Raw genomic sequence first — 26807 nt, 5'->3', positions numbered from 1 at the left:
CCACCACCATTACCACAGCACACAGCCCAGGTCTCCTCTCCTGCTGTATCAGCTCCCACCCCAGGTTCTGCCCGTGCCCTAGCTGAAAGGGAGGATGGAAAAGCAAATACTGGCATTTTTAACTTCTAGAGTGGAAAAAAAGATTCTGCTTTTTTCCCTCATGTGGGAAATTCTCCAAGCTCAAGAACAGAGTTCAGACGCTGGAAAGCCAAAATAGAATGACAAATATCCCCTATAGGGAGATTTCAAAGAAACACCCTCTTATGGAAAAAGTTCAGTCTCTTCTGTGGTTAGGACTTAGAAAGTTAGAAATATGTTTGAGAGGAACAGGAAAACTGCTTAGGCCGGGATCCAAGGCCCTGACGATCCAGCCCCTACAAACTGTTCCAGTCCTAGTTTCCATCACCCTACCCTTTGCACACCCTACAGTCCAGGGATGACAAATTAGGTAGCAGTCCTTAAACTGCCATTATCAAACTCATGGTGTGTTCTTTCAAGTCAGAAGACCTCCCTCCTCCCGTGATTTTTCTCTATTTAACTCCTATCACACAACTTGGACCAGAAATCACCCCTCATGTGAACTCTTCCTTATAGCCCCATCTTTATGATCCCTTAGCTCATAACACACATCTCACCTGTTGAAGGCAGAGATCTCAACTCAATATCTGAACAAAAAGCCAAATTGGGAGACTTCCCTGGTGGCACGGTGGTTAAGAATCCGCCTGCCAATGCAGGGGTCACGGGTTCCAGCCCTGGTCTGGGAAGATCCCACATACCATGGAGCAACTAAGCCCGTGCACCACAACTACTGAGCCAGCGCTCTAGAGCCTGCAAGCCACAACTACTGAGTCTACGTGCCACAACTACTGAAGCCCATGAGCCTAGAGCCCGTTCTCCGCAACGAGAGAAGCCACTGCAATGAGAAGCCCACGCGCCGCAAAAAAGAGGAGCCCCCACTTGCCTCAACTAGAGAAAGCCCGCGCGCAGCAACGAAGACCCAACGCAGCCAAAAATAAATAAGTAAATAAATATATAAAATTTTTTTTTTTAAAGCCAAATTGATAGCTTGCTGAGCATGGGAGAGCTGCACTTTAACAGACCCTCTCCCTAAGCAATGCACGGAGAGCTGGTCTTATATAGGGTTTGGAGACTCTTTGAGTTCGAGGGTTGGGAGACTTCCAGAGGCTGGCATATGAAGGCATCCGCTGACCTTTAGGTGCAGAAGCAAAGCTGGAGTGAGAACAGAGCTGGCCGGCTCACTTGAGTTAAGCTGTTGCTGACTGGCTTTACAACTGGTATGTTAGCAGGCTGGTAAGCTGCTGTCACTGATCAGTTTAAACAAATATAAAAACAGGTTCTGGGGCTTCCCTGGTGGCGCAGTGGTTAAGAATCCGCCTGCCAACGCAGGGGACATGGGTTCGAGTCCTGGTCTGGGAAGATCCTACATGCCATGGAGCAACTAAGCCCATGCGCCACAACTACTGAGCCTGTGCTCTAGAGCCCGTGAGCCACAACTACTGAGCCTGCATGCCACAACTACTGAAGCCTGCACACCTAGAGCCCGTGCTCCACAGCAAGAGAAGCCACTACAATGAGAAGCCTGAGCACCGCAACAAAGAGTAGCCCCTGCTTGCTGCAACTAGAGAAAGCCCGCGCACAGCAACCAAGACCCAACAGCAGCCAAATAAATAAATAAATTAATTAATTTAAAAAAAAACTGAAGGTTGACAGCTGCAAAGTAAGACATTTTTGAGCTACTAAAGGAAAACTAAATACAGACTAGGTATTAGATGATATTGAGAAATTATACATTTTATTGAGTGTGATAATGTTATTGTGGTTGTATTTAAGCCTTTATCTTTTAAAGACATGAGCCAAAATATTTAAAAGTGAAATGATATGTCTAGGATATGCTTTAAAATACTCCAGCAAAGTTTTAATAATAATAATATTAATAATAATAAATGTGAGGGATAAATAAGACAATAATAACAGAGTGTTCATTATTATTGAAATGGGTGATGGGTTCATGGGGGCTCATTATACTATTCTCTCCTCTTTGTATATGTTTGAAATTTTCCACAATGAAAGGTTTAAAAATGCATAATTTGGTATGACCTCCAAGATATATCGTTAAGACAAAAGCAAGGTTCAGAACATGTGGATGGTATGCTATCATTTGGATAAGAAAAAACATTAAAAGAAAGACCATGAATGTTTGCTTGTATATGCATAGAATATCTCTGAAAAGATTCTCAAGAAACTGATAACTTTAGTTGTTTCCTAGAAGGAGAACCTGTACGGCTTGGGAACAAGAGTGAGAAGGAGATTTTTAAATTGTATATCCTCTTAAAACATTTGAAATTTTGAAACTATGTAAATATTCAAAAAAGTAAATAACACTAAAAATAAATAATTTCTGATATTATGGTTTTGACTGTTGTACAATTGTTAAGAAAGGATTCCTAAAAAATTTTTTTAAAGAAAAAAAAAAGGATTCCTAAAATAAAAGGTATAATGTAGCCAAGAATTTTAATAAGCCTAGAACCAAAATTTCAACTAATTTTACAAAAACATTAGAGGTGGGAAAGAAATATGAGGGGAGAACTATAGGTACTAAATAATTTTTGCTAGGTACAGAAAAAGTATAAGTTTAAACATGTTTTTAATATAGGGGTTATTACTCATTGACTAGAAATAAGAACTACAATTAGAGGGAAAAAAGGAACAAGGACAACTTGATCAGCCAAGCAACCAGACAGATCAATACAGGAACAGAAGACTTGAACAAGACTATAAACCAGATGACTGTTGGCTCGGGGCTTCTGGATAGCCTCAGGACGGGAGGTGACAGCCAGGGGAACCAACCATGTGATTAGAGGATTGGAACTTTCAGCCCCATCCCCTGACCTCCATCCCCTGACCTCAACATCCCTGATGAACATGGATGCAAAAATCTCCAACAAAATACTAGCAAACTTATTTCGACAGCACATTAAAGGGATCATATTCAATGGCCAAGTGGGATTCATCCCTGGGATGCAAGGATGGTTCAACATATGCAGATCAATCAATGTGATATATGATATTAACATAATAAAGGGTTTAAAAATCACATGATCATCTCAATAAATTATATATATATATGTATGTATACACACATACACACAGTTGTAGGGAAAAAAGTGATCTACAGATTCAGTACAATCCTGATCAAAATTCCAATGGAATTTTTTGCAGAAATAGAAAAATCCATCCTAAAATTCATTTGGAAACTGAAGGGACCCTGAATGGCCACAACAGTCTTGAAAAAATAACAAAGTTGGAGGACTCATACCTCCATATTTCAAAACTACCAACTACTACAAAGCCACAGTAGTCAAGACGTGTGGTACTGGCATAGGGAAAGAAATATAGATCAATGGAATAGAACATAGAGCCCAGAAATAAACCTTCACATATATAGTTAATTGATCATCAACAAGGTGCCAGAAGATTCAATAGGAAATTGGCAGGCTTTTCAACAAAAGCACAGGCAACAACAACAAAAAATAGATAATTGGAATGTATCAAAATTAAAATCTTTTGTGCATCAAAGGATACTATCGAGAAAGTGAAAAGATAATGTATGGAATGCGAGAAAATATTTTCAAATCATATATCTGATAAGGGAATAATATCCAGAATAGAAAAAGAACTCCCACAACTCAGAACAAAAAAACAAACAGCCCAATTCAAAGATGGGCAAAGGGACCTCCCAGGTGCTCCAGTGCTTAAGACTCCAGGCTCCCAATGCAGGGGGCCCGGATTCAATCCCTGGTCAGGGAACTAGATCCCACGTGCCACAACTAAAGATCTCGTATGCTGCAACAAAGATCCCGCATGCTGCAACTGAGACCCGGCGCAGCCAAATAAATAATTATTTAAAAAAAAAAGATGGGCAAAGAGCTTGAATAGATATTTCTTCAAAGAGGATATATACAAATGGCCAATAAACACATGAAAGTATGCTCAACACATCATTAGTCATTAGGGAAATGCAAATCAAAATCACAATGTGATACAACTTCATACTTATTAGGATGGCTATGATAAAAAATGGAAAATAACAAGTGTTGGTGAGGATGTGAAGAAACTGGAACTCTAGTCAGTTTATGACAAAGGAGACAAGAATATACAATGAAGAAAGGACAGTCTCTTCAATAAATGGTGTTGGGAAAACTGGACAGCCACATGCAAAAGAATGAAACTAAACCACTATCTTACACCATACACAAAAATTAACTCAAAATGGTTAAGACTTAAACATAAGACCTGAAACCATAAAACATCTAGAAGAAAATATGCGTGGTAAGCTCCTTGACGTTGGTCTTGGTGATGATTTTTTGAATCTGACAGCAAAAGCAAAAGCAACAAAGGCAAAAATCAACAGGCAAAAATCAACAAGTGAGACTACATCAAGCTAAAAAGCTTGTGCACAGCAAAGGAAATTATCAACAAAATGAAAAGGCATCCTATTGAATGGAGAAAATAATTACAAATCATACATCTGAAAAATACAAAGCACTCATACAACTCAATAGCAAAAAAAAAAAAAATCTGGGCAGAAGATCTGAACAAGACATTTCTCCAGAGAAGACATACAGATGACCAACAGGTACATGAAAAGATGATCAACATCATTAATCATCACGGAAATGCAAATCAAAACCACAATGAGATATCACCTCACACTTGTTAAAATGACTATTACAAATAAAAAAACAAACACACAGAAAAAACCCAAGAAATAACAATTGTTGGCAAAGATGTGGAGAAAAGGGAACACTTGTGCACTGCTGGTAGGAATGTAAATTGATGCAACCACTATGTAAAACAATATGGAGTTTCCTCAAAAAATTAAAAATAGGACTACCATATGATCCAGCAGTTCCACTTCTGGGTATTTATCCAAAAAAACCAAAAAATACTAATTTGAAAAGATATATGCACCCCCATGTTCATTGCAGCATTATTTACAATAGCTCAGATATGGAAACAATGTAACTGTCCATCAATGGATGAATGGATAAAGAAATATATATTATTCAGTCATTAAAAAGAATGAAATCTTGCAATTTGCAACAATATGGATGGATCTCGAGGGCATTATGCTAAGTGAAATAAGTCATACAGAGAAAGACAAATACCATATGATCTCTCTCATATGTGGAATCTGAAAACAATAACAACAACAACAATCTCCAAGCTTACAGATACAGAGACCAGACTGGTGGTTGCAAGAGGCAAAGGGGGGTTTCAAGAGGTGGGGAGTAGGGGTGGGAGAAATGCGTGAACTGTTTGGGGTTTTTTTAGCTTAAATAAATTTTTTTAAAAAAGGAAATTGGAACTTTTGTACATTGCTGGTGGAAAGGTAAAAATGTTTGCAGCTACTGGGGGAAATAGTTTGGTGGTTTCTCAGAAAGTTAAACATAGAACTACCATATGATACAAAAACTCCACTCCCAAAGAAATTGAAAGCAGGGACACAAACAGATACTTGTACACCAATGTTCACAGCAGCATTATTCACAATAGCCAAGAAGGTAGAAATGACCCAAGTGTCCATCAACAGATGAATGGATAAATAAAATTTGGTATATACATGCAATGAAATATTATTCAGCCATTAAAAGGAATAACATTCTGATATATGCTACAATAAATATGAATCTTGAAAATATGCTAAATGAAAAAGACAGAAAAGTTCAAATATTGTACAATTACACTCATATAAGGTATGTACAATAGGCAAATTCATAAAGACAAAAAGGGGGCTTCCCTGGTGGCACAGTGGTTAGGAATCCGCCTGCCAATGCAGGGGACACGGGTTCAAGCTCTGGTCCGGGAAGATCCCACATGCCGTGGAAAAACTAAGCCCATGCACCACAACTACTGAGCCTGCACTCTAGAGCCTGCAAGCCACAACTACTGAGCCCACGTGCCACAACTACTGAAGCCTGCACGCCTAGAGCCTATGCTCCACAACAAGAGAAGCCACCGCAATGGGAAGCCCGCGCACTGCAACCAAGAGTAGCCCCCGCTCGCCTCAACTAGAGAAAGCCCACACGCAGCAACGAAGACTCAACACAGCCAAAAATAAAGATAAATAAATTTATATTTAAAAAAAGACAAAAAGTAGAATAGAGTTTACCAGGGCTGTTGGGAAGGGACAGTGGAGAATTACTGTTTAATAGGTACAGAGTTTCTCTTAGGGATGATGAAAAAGTTCTAGAAATAAATAGTGGTGAAGATTATACAACACTGTGAATGTACTTAATGCCAATGAATTGTACACTTTAAAATGGTAAATTTTGTGTTATATATTTTTTGCCATAAAAATGCAAAAAGAAAATCAAAGGCCAAAGGAGAAATTCAGAAAATATATTTCAACCCACATAACAAAGGCCTGATTTACCTAGGATACAAACAGCTTTTACAAAGCAATAAAAAAGACAAATAGAAATAGAAAACTAGGCAAAGGACATGAGCAATACACACACACACACACACACACACACACACACACACACACGAAAAGAAATATATGTGACTTCTAAGTATATTAGAAAGCTTAGGGAATTCCCTGCTGGTCCAGCGGTTAGGACTCTGCACTTCCACTGCAGGGGGCACGTGTTCGATCCCTGGATGCGGAAGTAAGATCCGCATGCCACACGGCGCAGCCAAAACAAAAATAAACAAACCAAAAAAGCTTAACCCTACTCATGATAAAAAATTGTGTTAAGATACCACTCTTTTCCTATAAAGATGGCAATATCAGAAAGTTTGATAATATATTGTTTTGGCGAGGCTGTGGAGAAACACTCATATTTTGTTGTTGGATTGTAAATTGGTATATTTTTTGTAAGGCAACTTATCAAAAAAAGTTTAAAGTGTGCTCACTTTGGCAGCACACATACTAAAATTGAAACGATACAAAAGATTAGCATGGCCCCTGCGCAAGGATGATACGCAAATTCGTGAAGCGTTCCATATTTTTGAATGCATGTATAACTGAATCACTTTGCTGTACACCTGAAACTAACACAACATTGTAAATCAACTATACTCCAATAAAAATTTTTTAAAAAAGAAAAGAAATGTTAAGTACATATGCCTTTTTATTGGTAAGTAACAGAAAACCCAACTCCAATAGGCTTAAACAATAAAGAGGATTTATCAGTTCAAATAACTGCAAATTCCAGGGGATGAGTGAGCTTTGAAATTGGTTTGATTTTGTGGATCAACAATATCACCAAGGACCTAATTTCCTTCCATCTGTCAGTTCAGTCGTCCAAAGTGCAAGCTCCACTGTAAATCTGACTCCCTTCTTGGTAGCAAAAGGGCTGCAGCACTTGAAGTCTTCACATCAGCTACACCATACTGTCCAAAAGAAGAGACAAAGCTGGCTTTTGTTCTCTCTCAGAAGAGCAAAGAAAAACAAAAACAAAAAAACCCTTCTTCCCCCAAATACTTCAAAAAATATCCTCTAACATTTCACTGACTTGCATCATTGGCCCATTCCTGAAATTTCCCCTTGACAGGACAATAGTATGCATTGATTGGCTAAGGCCTGGGTTGCTTGAACCAATAACTGAGGCATGGGGGATGGACTTACCCTGATTGGGTTACATGTGTGGTGTACCCCCTCCAGAAGCCGGGAGTGAGATCAATTCTACCCCCTTCAAACTTTATGACTGCTAAACAATGGGGAAGATATGGAATGGATGTTGGGCAGGGAATAACATCAGCCACTATACACTTTGATACAGCAACCATACTTCTAGGAATTTATCCTAAAAAATATGCTGACCCATGTGTACAAATAAGTATGTTCAGGGAGATCGTTTGTAATAACAGGATATTGGAAACAACCAAAATGCCGGGGACTGGTTAAATAAATTATGATGTAGCCATACAAAAGAATAAGGCAGATGTAAATGTATTGATATGACACAATCTCAAAAATATATTAAGTGAAAAAAGCAGAGTGAATAGCCTGCTACCATTTGTGACAAAAAGGGAGAAGAAATGGATATATGAATATGATATATTTTAAGTGAAAAAAGTATGATAAACTCCCATTTTCATCAATAACCAGACAGACAGATATCCAAACGCATGTGCACACACACATATATACCCATTTATACTTGTATATCCATGGTTTGCATAGAATATATCTGGAGGATAAACAAGAAACTGACAGTGGGGTTCTCTGGAAAGGGAACTAAGGAATACGGGTAATATATAACTTTAATTGTATATCCTTTTATATTGCTTGAGTTGTTTTTTACCATGTGCATGTATTTTTAGTAAAAACACAAAAATATTTATTAGTTATAGGTTTGTATTTTTTACCTGTCAGATTGTCAAAGATAAAAATATTTTTTAATAGTTTTATTGGTCAAGATGGCATAGTAGGAAGACTCTGAGCTCACTTCCTCTCACAACCACACCAAAATTACAACTATTTACAGAGCAACTATTGACGAGAAAGACCAGAATCTAGCAGAAAAGATCTTCTACAACTAAAGACATAAAAAAGGAACCACAATGAGATGAGTAGGAGGGGCAGAGTCACAGTATAGTCAAGACCCACACCCCAGGGTGGGCAATCCACAGATGGGAGAATAATTACAATTGCAGAGTTCTCCCCATGGAGAAAGGGGTCTGAGCCCCACATCAAGCTCCCCATCCCAAATGTCCAGTATCAGGAAAATGATCCCCCAGAAAGTTTGGCTTTGAAGGCCAGTGGGGCTTACTTTCAGGGGAGCCAGAAGGCTGTGGGAGACAGAGATTCCATTCTTAAAGGGTGCACACAAAATCTCACACACTCCAGGACCCAGGGCTGCAGCAGTAATTTGAAAGGAGCCTGGGTCAGACCCACCTGCTGATTTTGGAGAGTCTCCCAGAGAGGCAGGAGGCAACTGGAGGTCACCCTGGGGACACAGACACTGGTGCTGGCAAGCACCATTTTGGAATACTCCCTCTAGTTTATTAGCCTGGGGACCCAGCCCCGCCCCTGCCCACCAGCCTATAGGCACCCATACTGGGATGCTTCAGGCCAAGCAACTAGCCAGGCAGGGACAGCCCCACCCACCATCAGGCAGGCTGCCTTAAGACCCCCTGAGCCCACAGCTTCCCCTGGACACAGCCCTATTAACAGAGGGCCCAGGACCCAGCCCCACACACCAGAGCACAGGCACTAGACCCAGGACCCCCAGGGCCCTGCAGCTAGAGACCGCAGGACCCAGCTCTGCCCATCAGTGGGCAGGCACCAGCCTTAGGACACCCTGGGACCTGGACCCACCCACCAGTGAGCAATCTCTAGCCTTGGAACCAGCCTCACCCACCAGTGGGCAGACACCTGTCCAAGGACAACTGCAGCCCCACAGCCTGCCATGGCAGGACTCAGACCACCCAACAGCAGGCTGGCACTAGCCCTGTGACCCACTGGGCCACGCCCTCACCCACCAGCAGGCCAACACCAGCTCTGAGACATCTTGAGGCCCTCATCCAGCTGCTCTAGGATCCATCCTCAATCACCAGTGGGCTGACACAAGCTTCAGGACACCCCAGACCCTGCAGCCATGTCAAGAACTGGCCTCACCCACCAGTGGTCAGACCCCAGCTCTGGGACCCCTGGGCCCTTCAGCCAGAGACCCCAGGACCTGTTTCTACCCACCAGTGGGCTGGCACTAGCCCCAGGACCCAGCTTCACCCACTGGTGAGTGGGCACCAGTGGCGAGATCTCCTGGACTCAAACCCCACCAACCAATGGGTGGACACCAGCCCCAGGATCATCACAGCCCCACAGCCTGCCTTGTCAGTACCCAGCTGAAACACCAGCAGGCAGAGAGCAGCCCTGGGAACCCCACAGACCATGACCCTTCCCACAAGCAGGCCAACTCCAGCTCTGGGACACCTTGGGCTCCTCAGCCAGTGGCCTTGGAATCCATGCCAGTGGGCTGACACCAGCTTCAGGACACACAGGACCCTGAAGCTGGAGACACCAAGACCTGGCTTCACATACCAGTGAGCTGGCACTAGCCCTGGGACCCCCTGGGCCCTAGCCACATCTACTAGCAGGCCAACACCATCTCTGAGATGCCTTGGACTCCTCAGCCAGCCACCCCAGGATCTATCCCTATTCACCAACGGGCCAGTACCAGCATTGGGACACCTGGGAACCTGCAGCCAGCAATGTCAGGAACCAGCCCCACTCACCAGGAGGCCCACACTAGATCCAGGAACTCCAGCCCCACAACCACCCACCCTAGAACAAGGTTCTGCCCACCAGTGAGCAAGCACTAGCCTGGGACGCCCCCAGGGTCCCTCAGCCAGGATCTCATGACCTGGCCCTTCCAACCAGCAGCTGGTAGCCTCCATGCAATGCAGGGCCTGACAACCAACCAAACCAGGGGTGAGCCATGCCTATGAGACCACCCACAGTAGTCAGCCCACCATAACAGAAGGACCCACCCAGCCAACATAGGGGGCACCCCTAGAGCATATAGCTCTGGTGATAACAGGGAGGTGTGCTGCTGGGACTCATAGGATGTCTCCTACAAAAGGCCACTTCTCCAAGGTTAGGAAACATAACCAACCTACCAGATACATAGAAATAAAAACAGCAAGTTAGGCAGAATGAGGTGACAGAGGAACATGTTCCAGATGAAGGAACAATATAAAACCCCAGAAGAAAAACTAAGTGAAATGGAGATAGGCAATCTACCCAATAAAGAGTTGATCATAAAGATGATCAAAGAACTCAGGATAAGAATAGATGAAGAGAGTGAGAAGTTAGAAGTTTTTAACAAAGAGTTAGAAAATATAAAGAAGAACCAAACAGATGAAGAATACAATAAGTGAAATGAAAAATACATTAAAAGGAATTAACAGTAGACTAAATGATACAGATGAATGGATCAGCAAGCTGGAAGATAGAGTAGGGGAAATCACTGAAGTGGAACAGAAAAAAGAATAAAAAGAAATGAGGACAGTTTAAGAGACCTCTGAAACAACATCAAGCATACTAACATTCACATTACAGGGGTCCCAGGAGGAGAAGAGAGAGAGAAAGGGACAGAGAACATATCTAGAAGACACAATAGCTGAAAACTTCCCTATCCAGGGAAAGGAAACAGATAGCCAGGTCCAGGAAGCACAGGGTCCTTCCTAAACAGGATCAACCCAAGGAGGACCACACCAAGACACATTGTAATTAAGATGGCAAAAATTAAAGATAAAGTATTAAAAGCAGCAAGGGAAAAGTAACAAATACCATACAAAGGAACTTCCATAAATTTATCAGCTAACTTTTCAGGAGAGACCTTTCAGGCGAGAAGGGAGTGGCACAATACATTTAAAGTGAAGAAAAGGAAAAACCTACAACCAAGACTACTCTACCCAGCCAGGCTTTCACTCAGATTTGATGGAGAGAGCAAAAGTTTTACAGATAGGCAAAAGCTAAATGAATTCAGCACTACCAAGCCAGCTTTACAAGAAATGTTAAAGGGACTTCTCTAAGTAAAAAAGAAAAGGCCACAGCTAGAAACATGAAAATTACTAAAGGGAAAAACTCACTGATAAAGACAAATATAGTAAAGGTAGTAAATCATCCATGTACAAAGTTGTAGGAAAGTTTTAAAATAAAGTACTAAAATAATCTATATCCACAGTAAGTCATTAAAGACTACACAAGACAAAAAGATGTAAAATACGACGTCAAAAAAGCAATAATAGGGAGAAGGGAGTAAAAATGCAGGGCTGTTAAAATGCATTTGAAATTAAGAGATAAGCAGCTTAAAGGAATCACATATATGTGTAAGTACATTGATATATATACCTGATGGTAACCACAAACTAAAAATCTGTAATAGAGACACACACAAAAAGAGAAAGGAATCATCCAAACTAACACTAAAGATAGTCATCAAATTACAAGGGAAGAGAACCAAAGAAGAAAGGATAAAAAAAATTACGAAAACAACGCCCAAATAATTAACAAAATGGAAATAGGTGTATATCTATCAATAATTACTTTAAATGGAAATGGACTAAATTCTCCAATCAAAAGACATAGAGTGGGGACTTCCCTGATGATCCAGTGGTTAAGACTGCACACACTCCCAATGCAAGGGGCTGGGTTTGATCCCTGGTCAGGAAACTAGATCCCACGTGCCACAACTAAGACCCAGCACAGCCAAATAAATAAATAAATAAATATTTTTAAAAAATGACATAGCGTGGCTGAATGGATACAAAGACAAGACCTATATATACACTGCCTATAAGAGACACACTTCAGATCTAAAGACACACACAGACTGAAAGTGAGGGGATGGAAAAAGGTATTCATGCAAATGGAAATCAAAAGAAAGCTGGGGTAGCAATACTTATATCAGACAAAATAGACTTTAGAACAAAGACTGTAAAGAGACAAAGAAGGATGTTACATCATGATTAAGGGATCATTCCAAGAAGATGCAACAATTGTAAATATATATGCACCGAACATAGGAGAACCTACATACATAAAGCAAATATTAACAGACATAAAGGGAGAGATTGACAGCAACACAGTACTAGGTGATTTTAACACCCCACTTACATCAATGGACAGATCATCTAGACAGAAAATCTGTAAGGAAATTCTGGCCTTAAATGAAACATTATAGTCTAAATGGACTTAATAGATATATATAGTACATTCCATCCAAAAACAGCGGAATATACATTCTTTTCTAGTGCACATGGAACGTTCTCCAGAAGAGATCATATGCTAGGCCACAAAACAAGTTTCAATACATTTAAGAAAACTGAAATCATATCAAGTATCTTTTCCAACCACAACACTATGAGTCTAGAAATCAACTACAAGAAAAAAATTTGAAAAAAAAACACAAACACATGGAAACTAAACAATATGCTACTAAAGAAACCAATGGATCACTGAAAAAATCAAGGAAGAAATTTTAAAAATATCAATACCTGGAGACAAATGAAAATGAAAACACAATGATCCAAAATCTATGGGACACAGCAAAAGTAGTTCTAAGAGGGAAGTTTATAGCAATACAAGCTTACCTCAGGAAATGAGAAAAATCTCAAATAAACAACCAAATCTTACACCTAAATGAACTAGAAAAATAAGAACAAACAAAACCCAAATTTAGTAGAAGGAAAGAAATCATAAAGATCAGAGAGAAATAAATGAAATAGTGACTAAAAAATACAATGGAAAAGATCAATGAAACTAAGAGTTAGTTCTCTGAATAAAAATAAACAAATGGGACCTAATGAAACTTAAAAGCTTTTGCACAGCAAACGAAACTATAAAGAAGACAAAAAGACAACCCTCAGAATGGAAGAAAATATTTGCAAATGACTCAACGGACAAAGGATTAATCTCCAAAGTATATAAACAGCTCATGCAGCTCAATATTAAAAAACCAAAAAACCCAATCAAAAAATGGGCAGAAGACCTAAATAGACATCTCTCCAAAGAAAACACACAGATGGCCAAGAGGCACATGAAAAGATGCTCAACATCGCTAATTATTAGAGAAATGCAAATCAAAACTACAATGAGGGACTTCCCTGGTGGCTCAGTAGTTAAGACTCCACGCTCACAATGCAGGGGGGCCCTGGCTTCGATCCCTGGTCAGGGAACTAGATCCCACATGCATGCTGCAACTAAGAGTTTGCATGCCACAACTAAAGGAGCACAAGTGCCGCAACTAAGGAGCTGGTGCACCAAATAATAAAAAAATAAATTAAAAACTACAATGAGGTATCACCTCACACTGGTTAGAATGGGCATCATCAGAAAAATCTACAAACAACAGATTCTGGAGAGGGTGTGGAGAAAAGGGAACCCTCTTGCACTGTTGCTGGGAAGGTAAATTGATACAGCCACTATGGAAAACAGTATGGAGGTTCCTTAAAAAACTAAAAATAGAATTACCATATGACCCAGCAATCCCACTCCTGGGCATATACCCAGAGAAAACCATAATTCAAAAAGACACATGCACTTCAATATTCATTGCAGCACTATTTACAATATCCAGGTCATGGAAGCAACCTAAATGCCCATCAACAGACGAATGGATAAAGAAGATGTGGAACATATATACAATGGAATATTACTCAGCCATAAAAAAGAACGAAATTGGGTAATTTGTAGAGATGTGGATGGACCTAGAGACTGTCATACAGAGTGAAAGTGAAGTAAGTCAGAAAGAGAAAAACAAATATCATATATTAATGCATATACATGGAACCTAGAAAAATGGTACAGATGAACTGGTTTGCAAGGCAGAAATAGAGACACAGATGTAGAGAACAAACGTATGGACACAAAGGGAGGAAAGTGGGGGTGGGGTGGGATGAATTGGGAGATTGGGATTGACATATATACACTAATATGTATAAAATAGATAACTAATAAGAACCTGCTGTATAAAAAATAAATAAAATTAAATTTAAAAAAATTTATATTAAAAAAAAATTGTACCCTACAAACTTGCCATAAAAAAAAGAGTTAGTTCTTTGAAAAGATAAATGAAATTGATAAACCTTTAGCCAGACTCATCAAGAAAAAAAAGGGTCCCGGGCTTCCCTGGTGGTGCAGTGGTTAAGAATCTGCCTGCCAATGCAAGGGACACCGGTTCGAGCCCTGGCCCTGGAAGATCCCACATGCCGCAGAGCAGCTAAGCCTGTGCACTACAACTACTGAGCCTGTGCTCAAGAGCCCGCAAGCCACAATGACTGAGCCCACGTGCCACAACTACTGAAGCCTACGTGCCTAGAGCCCATTCTCCGCAACAAGAGAAGCCACTGCAATGAGAAGCCTGTGCACCACAACGAAGAGTAGCCCCCGCTCACTGCAACTAGAGAAAGCCCGTGCACAGCAACGACGACCCAACATAGGCCAAAAAAAAAAAAAAACACCAAATAAACAATTTGTTTTAAAAAAGAGTCCTAATCAATAAAATCAGAAATGAAAAAGGAGAAGGTACAACCAGCACCACAGGAAGAAAAAGGATCATAAGAGATTACTACAAACAACTGTATGCCGATAAAATGGACAACCTAGAAGAAATGGACACATTCCTAGAAATGTACACTCTCCCAAGACTGAACCAGGAAGAAATAGAAAATATGAACAGACCAATTGCCAGTAATGAAACTGAATCAGTAATAATAATAAAAAATCTCCCAAAAAACAAAAGTCCAGGACCAGATGGCTTCACAGGTGAATTCTACCAAATATTTAAAGAAGAGTTAATACCTATCCTTCTCAAACTATTCCAAAAAATTGCAGTGGAAGGAACACTTCTGAATTCATTCTACGAGGCCAGCATCACCCTGATACAAAAACCAGACAAGGATATCACAAAAAAAGAGAATTATAGGCCAATATCATTGATGAACTTAGATGTAAATATACTCAACAAAATATTAGCCAACCAAATCCAACAATACATTAGAGGATCATACATCATCATCAAGTGGGATTTATCCCAGGTGTGCGAGGATGGTTCAATACCCACAAATCAATCAGTGTGATACACCACATTAAAAAACTGAAGAATAAAAATCTTATGATCAACTCAAAAGATGCAGAAAAAGCTTTTGATAAAATTCCACATCCATTTATGATAAAAATAAACTGTCCACAAAAAGTGGGTATATTAAAAAAAGGGGAATTCCATGGCGATCCAGTGGTCAGGACTCTGCACTTTCACTGCCGAGGGCCCAGGTTCAATCCCTGCTTGGGGAACTAAGATCCCACAAGCCATGCAGCACAGCCAAAAATAAAAAAAGTAGGTATAGAGGGAACGTACCTCAACATAATAAAGGTCATAAGCCCACAGCTAACATCATACTGAATGGTGAAATGCAGAAAGCATTTCCTCTAAAATCAGGAACAAGACAAGGATTCCCACTCTTGTCACTTTTATCAGCACAGTATTGGAAGTCCTATCCACAGCAATCAGACAAGAAAAAGAAATAAAAGGCATCCAAATTGGAAAGGAAGGAAAATTGTCATTTTTTACAGATCGCATGGTACTATACATGGAAAATCCTAAAGACATCACCAGAAAACTACTAGAGCTCATAAATGAATTTGGTAAAGTTGAAGGATACCAAATTAATATACAGAAATCTGTTGCATTTCTATACACTAACAACAAACCATCAGAAAGAGAAATTAAGGAAACAATACCATTTACAATTGCATCAAAAAGAAGAAAATACCTAGGAATAAATCTAACTAAGGACGTAAAAGACCTGCACTCAGAAAACTATAAGACACTGATGAAATAAATTGAAGATGACATAAACAGATGGAAAGACATACTGTGTCAATGTATTGGAAGAATTAATAGTTAAAATGACCATACTACCCAAGATTATGTACAGATTCAGTGCAATGCCTAACAAAATACCCATGGCATTTTTCACAGAACTAGAACACATAATTTTAAAATTTGTATGGAAAAACAAAACATCCCAAATAGCCAAAACAATTTTGAGAAAGAAGAACAGAACTGGAAGAATCAAGCTCCCTGACTTCAGACTATACTACAAAGGTATAATAATCAAAACAGCATGGTAATGGCATGAAAACAGACAAATACATCAATGGAACAGAATAGAGAGCCCATAAATAAACCCACGCACCTATGGTCAATTAGTCTATGACAAAGGAGGCAAGGATATACAATGGAGAAAAGACAATCTCTTCAATAAGTGGTGCTGGGAAAATTGGACAGCTACACATAAAAGAATGAAAGTAGAACATTCTCTAATACCATATACAAAAATAAACTCAAAATGGATTAAAGACTTAAATGTAAGACCAGAAACCATAAAACTCCTGGAAGAGAGCATAGGCAGAACTCTCTTTGACATAAATTGTAGCAATATTTCTTTGGATCTGTCAACTAAGGCAAAGGAAACAAAAGCAAAAATAAACAAATGGGACCTCATTAGACTTAAAAGCTTTTGCACAACAAAGAAAGCATCGAGAAAACAAAAAGGCAGCCAACTGAATGGGAAAAATATTTGCAAATGATATGACTGATTAGGCGTTAATATCCCCAATATATAAATACCTCATACAGCTCAATACCAAAAAACAAACAACGTGATTAAAAAGTGGGCAGAAGACCTGAACAGATATTTTTCCAAAGAAGACATACAGAGGGTCAACAGATACTCAACGCTGCTCGTCATCAAAGAAATGCAAAATCAAAACCACAATGAGATACCACCTGTCAGAAAGGCTATCATCATAGAGACAACAAATAACAAGTGTTGGCGAGGATATGGAGAAAAGAGAACCTTAGTACACTGTTGGTGGTAATGTAAATTGGTGCAGCCACTGTGGAAAACAGTATGGAGATTCCTCAAAAAACTGAAAATAGAACTACCATACAATCCAGCAATTCCACCCCTGGGCATATATCCAAAGAAAACAAAAACACTAATTTGAAAAGATACATGCACCCCAATGTTCATAGCAACATTATTTACAATAGCCATAATACAGAAGCAATCTACATGTCCAGCAACAAATTAATGGATAAGGAAGATGTGTTAAACAATGAAATTTTGCCACTTGCAACAACATGGATGGACCTGGCGGGTATTACACCTAGTGAAATAAGTCAGACAGAGAAAGGTAAATACTGTATGTTATCACTTATATGTGGAATCTAAAACATCAAATAAATGAATGAATATGAGAAAACAGAAACAGACTCACAGATACAGAGACCAAACTAGTGGTTACCAGTGGGAAGAGGGAGGAGAAAGGGCAAAATTGGGGTAGGCGATTAAGAGGCACAAATTAATAAGTATAAAATAAATAAGCTACAGGGATATACTGTACAGCACAGGGAATATATCCAATATTTTATAATTTAAATGTGACAATCTATAAAAATTTTGAATCACTATTATATACCTGAAACTAATATATTATAAATCGACTATACCTCGATAAAAAAAAATTGTTAATAGTTGGCAAGGATGTTGGGAAACAGACCCTTAAATATACTGTTGGTGGATTTATAAATTAGTACATCCTCTTTGGAAGGCAATTTGGCAAAATCTATTAAAATTAATAACGCACATAATATTTCACTTAGCACTTACACATCTAGGATTTTATCCTACTGATATACATATTGGCAAAGATGCATGAATAAACACATGCAGTGCAGTAGTATTTATAGTAACAAAAGACTGAAAACCATTTATATATCCATCAATAGAGGATTTGTTAACTACATTATGATATATCCATAAAATGGAAGTTAATTTTAAGAAAGCAGACTTCTACACAGCAATTAAAAAGAACAAACTATATATATATATATATATATTTTTTTTTTTTTTTTTTTTTTTTTTTGCCACGCTGCGTGGCTTGCAGGGATCTGAATTCCCTGACCAGGAATTGAACCCAGGCCCCCGGCAGTGAAAGCCTGGAATCCTAACCACTGGGCAGCCAGGGAATTCCTAAGAACAAACTACTGATATATTCAAAATAGATGAAGCTCACAGACGATGCTGAATGAAAGAAGTCAGATGCAAAAGAGTACACACTCTGTATGATTCCACTTATATGAAATTCAAATACAAGCAAAACTAATCTATGACTATAGAAGCCAGAAAGTGGTTAATCTTGGGACTGAATAATGACTGAGAGAGTTCACAAGGAGCTAGCCTCTGTAGTGCTAGAAATGTTCTGTATTTTGACTTGGGGGAGGTTTCATAGATGTATACATACACAAAAACATATACTTCAGATTTGTACATTTTTCTATATGCAAGTTATACATCAATCAATAAAAAGAAAGAAATGAGGGTGGCTTCCCTGGTGGCACAGTGGTTAAGAATCTGCCTGCCAATGCAGGGGACACCGGTTCGAGCACTGGTCCGGGAAGATCCCACATGCCGCGGAGCAGCTAAGCCCGTGCGCCACAACTACTGAGCCTGTGCTCCAGAGCCTGCGAGCCACAACTCCTGAAGCCTGGGCACCTAGAACCCGTGCTCTGCAACAAGATAAGCCACCACAATGAGAAACCCGCACACCACAACTAGAGAATGTCTGTGCACAGCAACAAAGACCCAACGCAGCCAAAAATAAATAAATAAAATAAATAATTTTTTTTTAAAAAATGAAAGAAATCATTAAAAAAAAAAAAGAAATGAGGGGACTTCCCTGGTGGTCTAGTGGTTAAGACTTCACCTTCCAATACAGGGGGTGTGGGTTCAGTCCCTGATAGGGGAGCTAAGATCCCACATGCCTCGTGGCCAAAAAACTAAAACAGAAGTAATATTGTAACAAATTCAATAAAGACTTTAAAAATGGTCCATATAAAAAAAATCTTTAAAAAAATAAAAAAAGAAAGAAAGAAATGAGGTAAATTATATACTGATATGGAATGAATTTCAAGACATATTTTAAGTGTGTATGGAGATATATATCTCTGTCCATATACACATATATGGTGCACTGGCAGTAAAGCAGAGGAAACAATGAATAACTACAACTCTACTGGGTAATTGCTAGAGCAGACTTTTGCTCTGATGTCATCTGATCCCTCGTGGCCTACGGCCTTAGTTTTAAAAGCCCCATACTTAACAGGTGATGTCTAATTGGAGTTCAGGCAAAGAAAGAGAAAACAGTGGAGCAGCAGTATTTGAAAAGAAATAGCTGAGAATTGATTAAAAATGCCAATCTTAAAACTCAGGAATCCCAAACAGGAAAAAGAAAACAAAGAAAGAAATCCCCACCCAGACTCATTTTAATGAGACTTAAGAACATCAAAGAAATCTTAAAAGCAACAAGAGACTTTTAGAAGTATACTACTTATAGAAGTATACAATACTACCTATGACATATTCTTGCCTCTCAATAGAGGAAAAAATAGAACCTAAATCTAAATCTAATCAAGTCTCTAGTTCTAATCAATATTCAGGAAATATAAGGAACAGGGAAACATTACCACAGGGATGCAATTATTAAAATCCATTTTACGCAAAATGCTATAGGAAAAACCACCCAGTTTCTTGAACTAATAAATCCCATGGGAGAAAATAAAAACGGGGGGAGAAGGAAGGGGCACCTATAGATTAAGAGATTTGAGAAACATATCAACCAATTTCAGTGTATAGCCTGTATTTGGATCCTGATTCAAACAAACTAAAAATAAACACACAAACATTTTTGAGACAATCAGGAAAATTTGAACAATGACTGTACATCTGATGTCATTAAAGAATTGTTAATTTTTTAGAGGTGGTGGTTTTGTTGTAATGTTTAAGAAAAGTCCTTATTTTAGAGACACATATCAAAATATTTATGGATGAGATGAAATAATATGATGTGTGATATTTGCTTCAGAATAATCTTGTGTGGGTGGAGGAGCAGGGGTTAGTGAAATATAGATGAAACGAGATTGGCCATGAGTTAATAACTACTGAAGCTAGGTGACAGGTACATGGGAATTCAGTATACTATTTTCTTTACTTTTGTATGTTTGAAATTTTCTATAATGAAAGTAGGGAAAAGGAGCCAAAAAGAAAAGACAGATTGATTACCTACAAAGAAATGACTGGCAGCTGATTTATCAACAAAAAAAATCGGGGTTTAGAATAGTGTTTATAGTATGCCACTATTTGTGTAAAAAATAACATATTCACATATATTTGCATCAATTTATCTCTGGTAGTTCACCTAAAAATTGTTAATAGGAATTGCTTCTCGGTAAGGGAACTGGAAAACTAGGGAATACAAATGGGCAACTCTTCACATACCATTTTGTACATTTAAATTTTTTACCTTATGCTTGTAGTACCTTAAAATATTTTCTCAGTAGGCTAGGGACAGGAGAATTTTATAACTTGATAAAGAATATAGAAAACAACTGCAATCATCGTACTTAATAGTGAAATACTAGTGGCATTCACCTTAAAGTCAGAACAAAACCAAGAATATTCACCTGCTTTCACAACTATTACTGAACGTTGCTCTGCAGGTTCTAGTCAAAGCATTAAGACAAGAGAAGATAAAAGTTATAAATGTTGTAAAGGGGACTTCCCTGATGGCACAGTGGTTAAGAATCCGCCTACCTACTGAATAATATTCCACTGTCTAGATATATCACAGTTTATCCATTCACCTACTGAGGGACATCACAGTCGCTTCCAAGCTTTGTCAATTATGAATAAAGTTGCTATAAACATTTGCATGGAGGTTTTTGTGTCGTTGTAAGTTTTCAATTCATTTGGGTAAATACCAAAGGGTATGACTGCTGGATTGTATGGTAAGAATACGTTTAATGTTGTAAGAAAACCACCAAACTGTCTTCCAAACTGGCTGTGTTATTTTGTATTCCCACCAGCAATAAATGAGAGTTCCTGTTTCTCTTAAGAAAAACAGAAAAGAATCCGCCTGCCAATGCAGAGGACAGGGGTTTGATCCCTGGTCTGGGAAGATCCCATACGCTGTGGAGTAACTAAGCCTGTATGCCACAACTACTGAGCCTGCGCTCTAGAGCCCGCAAGCCATAACTACTGAGCTCGCGTGCCACAACTACTGAAGCCCGCACGCCTAGAGCCTGTGCTCAGCAACAAGAGAAGCCACTGCAATGAGAAGAAGCCCATGCACCGCAACAAAAGAGTAGCCCCTGCTCGCCACAACTAAAGAAATCCTGCGCACAGCAACGAAGACCCAACACATCCAAAAATAAATAAATGAATGAATGAATGAATGAATAAATAATTTTTTTAAATGTTGTAAAGGAAGCGTCATAAAATGTCCTTATTTATATATGATATATAGATAATCTAAGAGAATGAACTGATATACTATTAAAATTAAACAGAAATAGAGTTTAAGTTTTAAATCAATAACTTTTCTCTATAAAAACAATATTCAATTCGAAAATATAATGGGGGGAAAAGATCCCATTCACAGCAGTGAAAAAAAAATGATAGGAATAAACCTAGCAAGAAACGTAAAAATAATGACATGAATAAAATGACAAAATATTACTGAAGGCTATAAGTATGAATATTTGACAAATGGATAGATGTACAATATTCCTGAATGAGAAGTTTCATAATTTAAAATTTTTTTCAAAGAAGTATAAATTCCTATAACAATCTCTTTGGGATTTGAGAGGATAGGGTGGGAGTATTGAACAAGTTGGTTCTGAAGTTCATCTGGAAGAACACATAAAAAGAGCCAAGAAACTTTTAAAAGGTAGAAATGAGGGAAGACTTACCTACTAGATATCAAATTATTATATAAAGCTGTGATATGGTTCAAGAATAGACAAATATATCAATGGAACTGAATAGAGAGGCGGTTACATGTGAGAATTTAGTATATAACAAATATAGCATTTCCAATCCCTTCTGAGGCACCACTAAAAGTGTACCAAAATAATATATAAAATATGTACAAACCCAAAAGGACAAAAAGTTCTCGGGGTTTTCTAGATGCAAGAGAAATGGTAGCTGAAATAGTAGCTGGGAAGAAATTTTGGTCTAGTACAGAGGATACAGATAAGAAGGGGCCATTTTACCAGTAAAACTATGGAAAGATACAAGACACCAGGTACAGCAGAGGATGGACATGACATATGGGGCTGAAAACAGAGTTTAATTGAAATTCTGTACATTAATACAGTAAACCCCCCCTTATTTGCAGGGGATACTTTCCAAGACCTCCAGTTGATGCCTGAAACCACCACGGATAGTACCAAAACCTATATATACTATGTTTTTCCCCCTATACATACCTATGATAAAGTTTAATTTATAAATTAGGTACAGTAAGAGAATATCTGAATTGCCAGCATCTACTCTTGCACTTTGGGGCCATTATTAAGTAAAATAAGGGTTTCTTGAATACAAGCACTGCAATACTGAGACCTCTGATAACCTCCAGGAGGTTACTAAGTGACTGATAAGAGGGTAGTGTATATAGCATGGATATGCTGGACAAAGGGATGTTTTACATCCTGGAGTGGGATGTCACAAGATTTCATCTTGCTATTCAGAACTGTGCTCAATTTAAAACTTATAACCCAATCAAAAAATGGGCGGAAGACCTAAACAGACATTTCTCCAAAGAAGACATACAGATGGCCAATAGGCACATGAAAAGATGCTCATCATCGCTAATTATTAGAGAAATGCAAATCAGAACTACAGTGAGGTACCACCTCACACCAGTCAGAATGGCCATCATTAAAAGTTCTACAAACAATGAATGCTGGAGGGTGTGGAGAAAAGGGAACCCTCCTACACTGTTGGTGGGAATGTAAATTGGTACGGCCACTATGGAGAACAGTATGGAAGTTCCTTAAAAAACTAAAAATAGACCTACCATATGGCCCTGCAATCCCACTCCTGGGCATATATCCAGACAAAACTATAATTTGAAAAGATACATGCACCTTTATGTTCATAGCAGCACTATTTATAATAGCCAAGGCATGGAAACGACCTAAATGTCCATCGACAGATGAATGGATAAAGAAGTAACATGGATGGACCTAGAGATTATCATACTAAGCGAAGTAAGTCAGAAAGAGAAAGACAAATACCATATGATATCATTTATATGTGGAATCTAAAATACGACACAAAAGAACCTATCTACAAAATAAAAACAGACTTACAGATATATATATATATTTTTTGTGGTACGCGGGCCTCTCACTATTGTGGCCTCTCCCGTTGCGGAGCACACGCTCCGGACGCGCAGGCTCAGTGGCCATGGCTCACGGGCCTAGCCGCTCTGTGGCATGTGGGATCCTCCCAGACTGGAGCACGAACCCGTGTCCCCTACATCGGCAGGCAGACTCTCAACCACTGCGCCACCAGGGAAGCCCCAGACTTACAGATATTGAGAACAGACTTGTGGTTGCCAAGGGGGAGGGGGGTGGGGGAGGGAAGAACTGGGAGTTTGGGATTAGCAGATGCACACTATTATATATAGGATGGATAAACAACAAGTTCCTACTGTATAGCACAGAGAACTGTATTCAACATCCTGTGATAAACCATAATGGAAAAGAATATATATATATGTATAACTGAGTCACTTTGCTATACAGCAGAAATTAAACACAACATTGTAAATCAACTATACTTCAATAAAATTTTTTTAAACTTATGAATTGCTTATTTCTGGAATTGTCCATTTAATATTTTCAGACAACATTTGACTGAGGGTAACTGAAATCGTGGAAAGTGAAACCATGGATAAGGGGGACTACTGTATTCAGTAAAAAATGCTTACCCTTTCCTGTAACCAGAGGAAGTGCAAAATAAAAATGAGATACCATTATTTGCATATCTGGTTGGTAAAAATATTTTTTAATGATAACATAAAGTATTGATGAGGGTATTGGGGAAAATGGTACCTTATACACTGTTGGGTGACTATATAAATTGAAACAGCCTTTGTGGAGGGAAATTGAGCAGTATCTATTAACACTTTAGATGTGTAAAGATGTATATACCTTCCTTCCAGCAATCCCACTTCTAGGAATCTATCCTCAAAAACTAGTAGCACAAATATTCAAAGATACATGTATAACTATTTTCATTGCTGCATAATTTGTAACAATAAAATATTATAAACAACTTGTGTTCACCATTAGGGGAATAGTTAAATAAATCATGGCATATCCATACGATAAAGTACTATGCAATACAAAAAAGCATGTCAGAGATCTATATATATTGACATGGAAATATCTTAAAGGACAATAAAGTGATATGCTTAATGATTAAGTAAGTTACAGAAAAGTATTATAGAATGATTCCAAATTGGCCAAAAAGAAAAAAAACAAATTTCTCCATATAAATGCAGGTATCTGCTCAGATTTTTAGTATGTCTCTACATGTTGTATGTCAATATCTGTTTGTAAATGTATAGAAAAGATTTGTAATGATACACACCAAACTGCTAACAGTGACTTCCCCTGAGAACAATTTAAGGGTTCAAATATTGCATTTTCCATATTTTTCACATCTGCGAGTTTTTTGGTTTTTTTTTAAAGATGAAGGGAGCTCATACAAAGTAAGTTGAATGTTTAAGTGTCACATTGAGGCAGATGATACTCAAATCTATCTTCAGCACTGACTTTTCTCATGAACTCGAATTTTGCATTTACAATTAACTGCTGCTAGCATTTCCACTCTTATGCTTTGCCATCATTGCAAACTCGTACCTAAAATAGAATTCATTAGCAGATTATTCAAATAATATTAGTTCTAGCTCCCGGTTTTCCTGTTTCTGTTAAAAGTACTAGCCTTCTACCGTTACTTAAGTTTGAAGCCTTGGAGTAATTATCTTATACCCTTCCCTCCCCTATCAGAAAAAAAAAAATCAAGTCCAAGTTTTTTTTCTTCTTTTTAAATAATAACTTTTGTGGAAAAACAAAAGATCCCAAATAGCCAAAGCAATCTTGAGAAAGAAAAACGGAGTTGGAGGAATCAGGCTCCCTGACTTCAAACTATACCACAAAGCTACAGTAATCAAGACAGTATGGTACTGGCACAAAAACAGAAATATAGACCAATGGTAAAGGATAGAATGCCCAGAGATAAACCCACACACATGTGGTCACCTAATTTACGACAAAGGAGGCAAGAACATACAATGGAGAAAAGACTGCTTCTTCAATAAGTGGTGCTGGGAAAACTGGACAGCAGCATGTAAAAGAATGAAATTAGAACACTACCTAACACCATACACAAAAATAAACTCCAAATGGATTAAAGACATAAATGTAAGACCAGACACTATAAAACTCTTAGAGGAAAACATAGGAAAAACACTCTTTGACATAAACCACAGCAAGACTTTTTTTGACCCACCTTCTAGAGTAATGGAAATAAAAACAAAAATAAACAAATGGGGGGACTTCCCTGGTGGCACAGTGGTTAAGAATCCACCTGCCAGTGCAGGGGACATGGTTTAGCGCACTGGTCTGGGAAGATCTCACATGCCACAGAGCAACTAAGCCCGTGCGCCACAACTACTGAGCCTGTGCTCTAGAGCCCATGAGCCACAACTATGGAGCCTGCATGCCTAGAGTCCGTGCTCTGCAACAAGAGAAGCCACTGCAATAAGAAGTCTGCGCACCACAACAAAGAGTAGCCCCCGCTCGCCACAACTAGAGAAAGCCCGCGTGCAGCAACGAAGACCCAATGCAGCCAAAAATAAACACATAAAATAAATAAATTTATTTTAAAAAACCAGAAAAACAAATGGGACTTAATTAAACTTAAAAGCTTATGCACAGCAAAGGAAACCATAAACAAGACAAAAAGACAACCCTCAGAATGGGAGGAAATATTTGCAAATAAAACAACAGACAAAGGATTAATCTCCAAAATATACAAACAGCTCATGGAGCTCAATATCAAAAAAACAAACAATCCAATTAAAAAATGGGCAGAAGACCTAAATAAACATTTCCCCAAGGAAGACATACAGATGGCTAAGAGGCACATGAAAAGATGTTCAACTCACAAATTATTAGAGAAATGCAAATCAAAATGACAATGAGGTATCACCTCACACCAGTCAGAATGGCCATTATCAAAATATCTAGAAACAATAAATGCTGGAAAGGGTGTGGTGAAAAGGGAACCCTCCTGCACTGTTGGTGGGAATGTAAATTGATACAACCACTCTGGAAAACAGTATGGAG

General features: G+C 38.6%; 1 protein-coding gene and 1 non-coding gene across 2 annotated transcripts in view; one reads left to right on the top strand and one right to left on the bottom strand.

The window, feature by feature from the left end:
- Positions 1-6934: 6934 nt before the first annotated feature.
- LOC112066838 (U6 spliceosomal RNA) lies at positions 6935-7039 on the top strand. Its single transcript, XR_002892916.1, has one exon. It is a non-coding gene; the product is annotated as a U6 spliceosomal RNA (small nuclear RNA).
- Positions 7040-7180: 141 nt separating this feature from the next.
- ITGB1BP2 (integrin subunit beta 1 binding protein 2) overlaps positions 7181-26807 on the bottom strand; it is a 31984-nt gene continuing 12357 nt past the window's right edge. The window contains exon 11 of the mRNA XM_028482829.2: positions 7181-7422. Coding sequence (XP_028338630.1) covers positions 7321-7422 — 102 coding nt within the window. The 3' untranslated portion in view covers positions 7181-7320. The remainder of the gene's footprint in view (positions 7423-26807) is intronic.

This window comes from Physeter macrocephalus, chromosome 21 (genome assembly GCF_002837175.3).
Source record: "Physeter macrocephalus isolate SW-GA chromosome 21, ASM283717v5, whole genome shotgun sequence".
NCBI classification, from domain to species: domain Eukaryota; kingdom Metazoa; phylum Chordata; class Mammalia; order Artiodactyla; family Physeteridae; genus Physeter; species Physeter macrocephalus.
The sequence above is the reverse complement of the archived record's forward strand: the minus strand, read 5'-3'. Positions and strand labels throughout refer to the sequence as shown.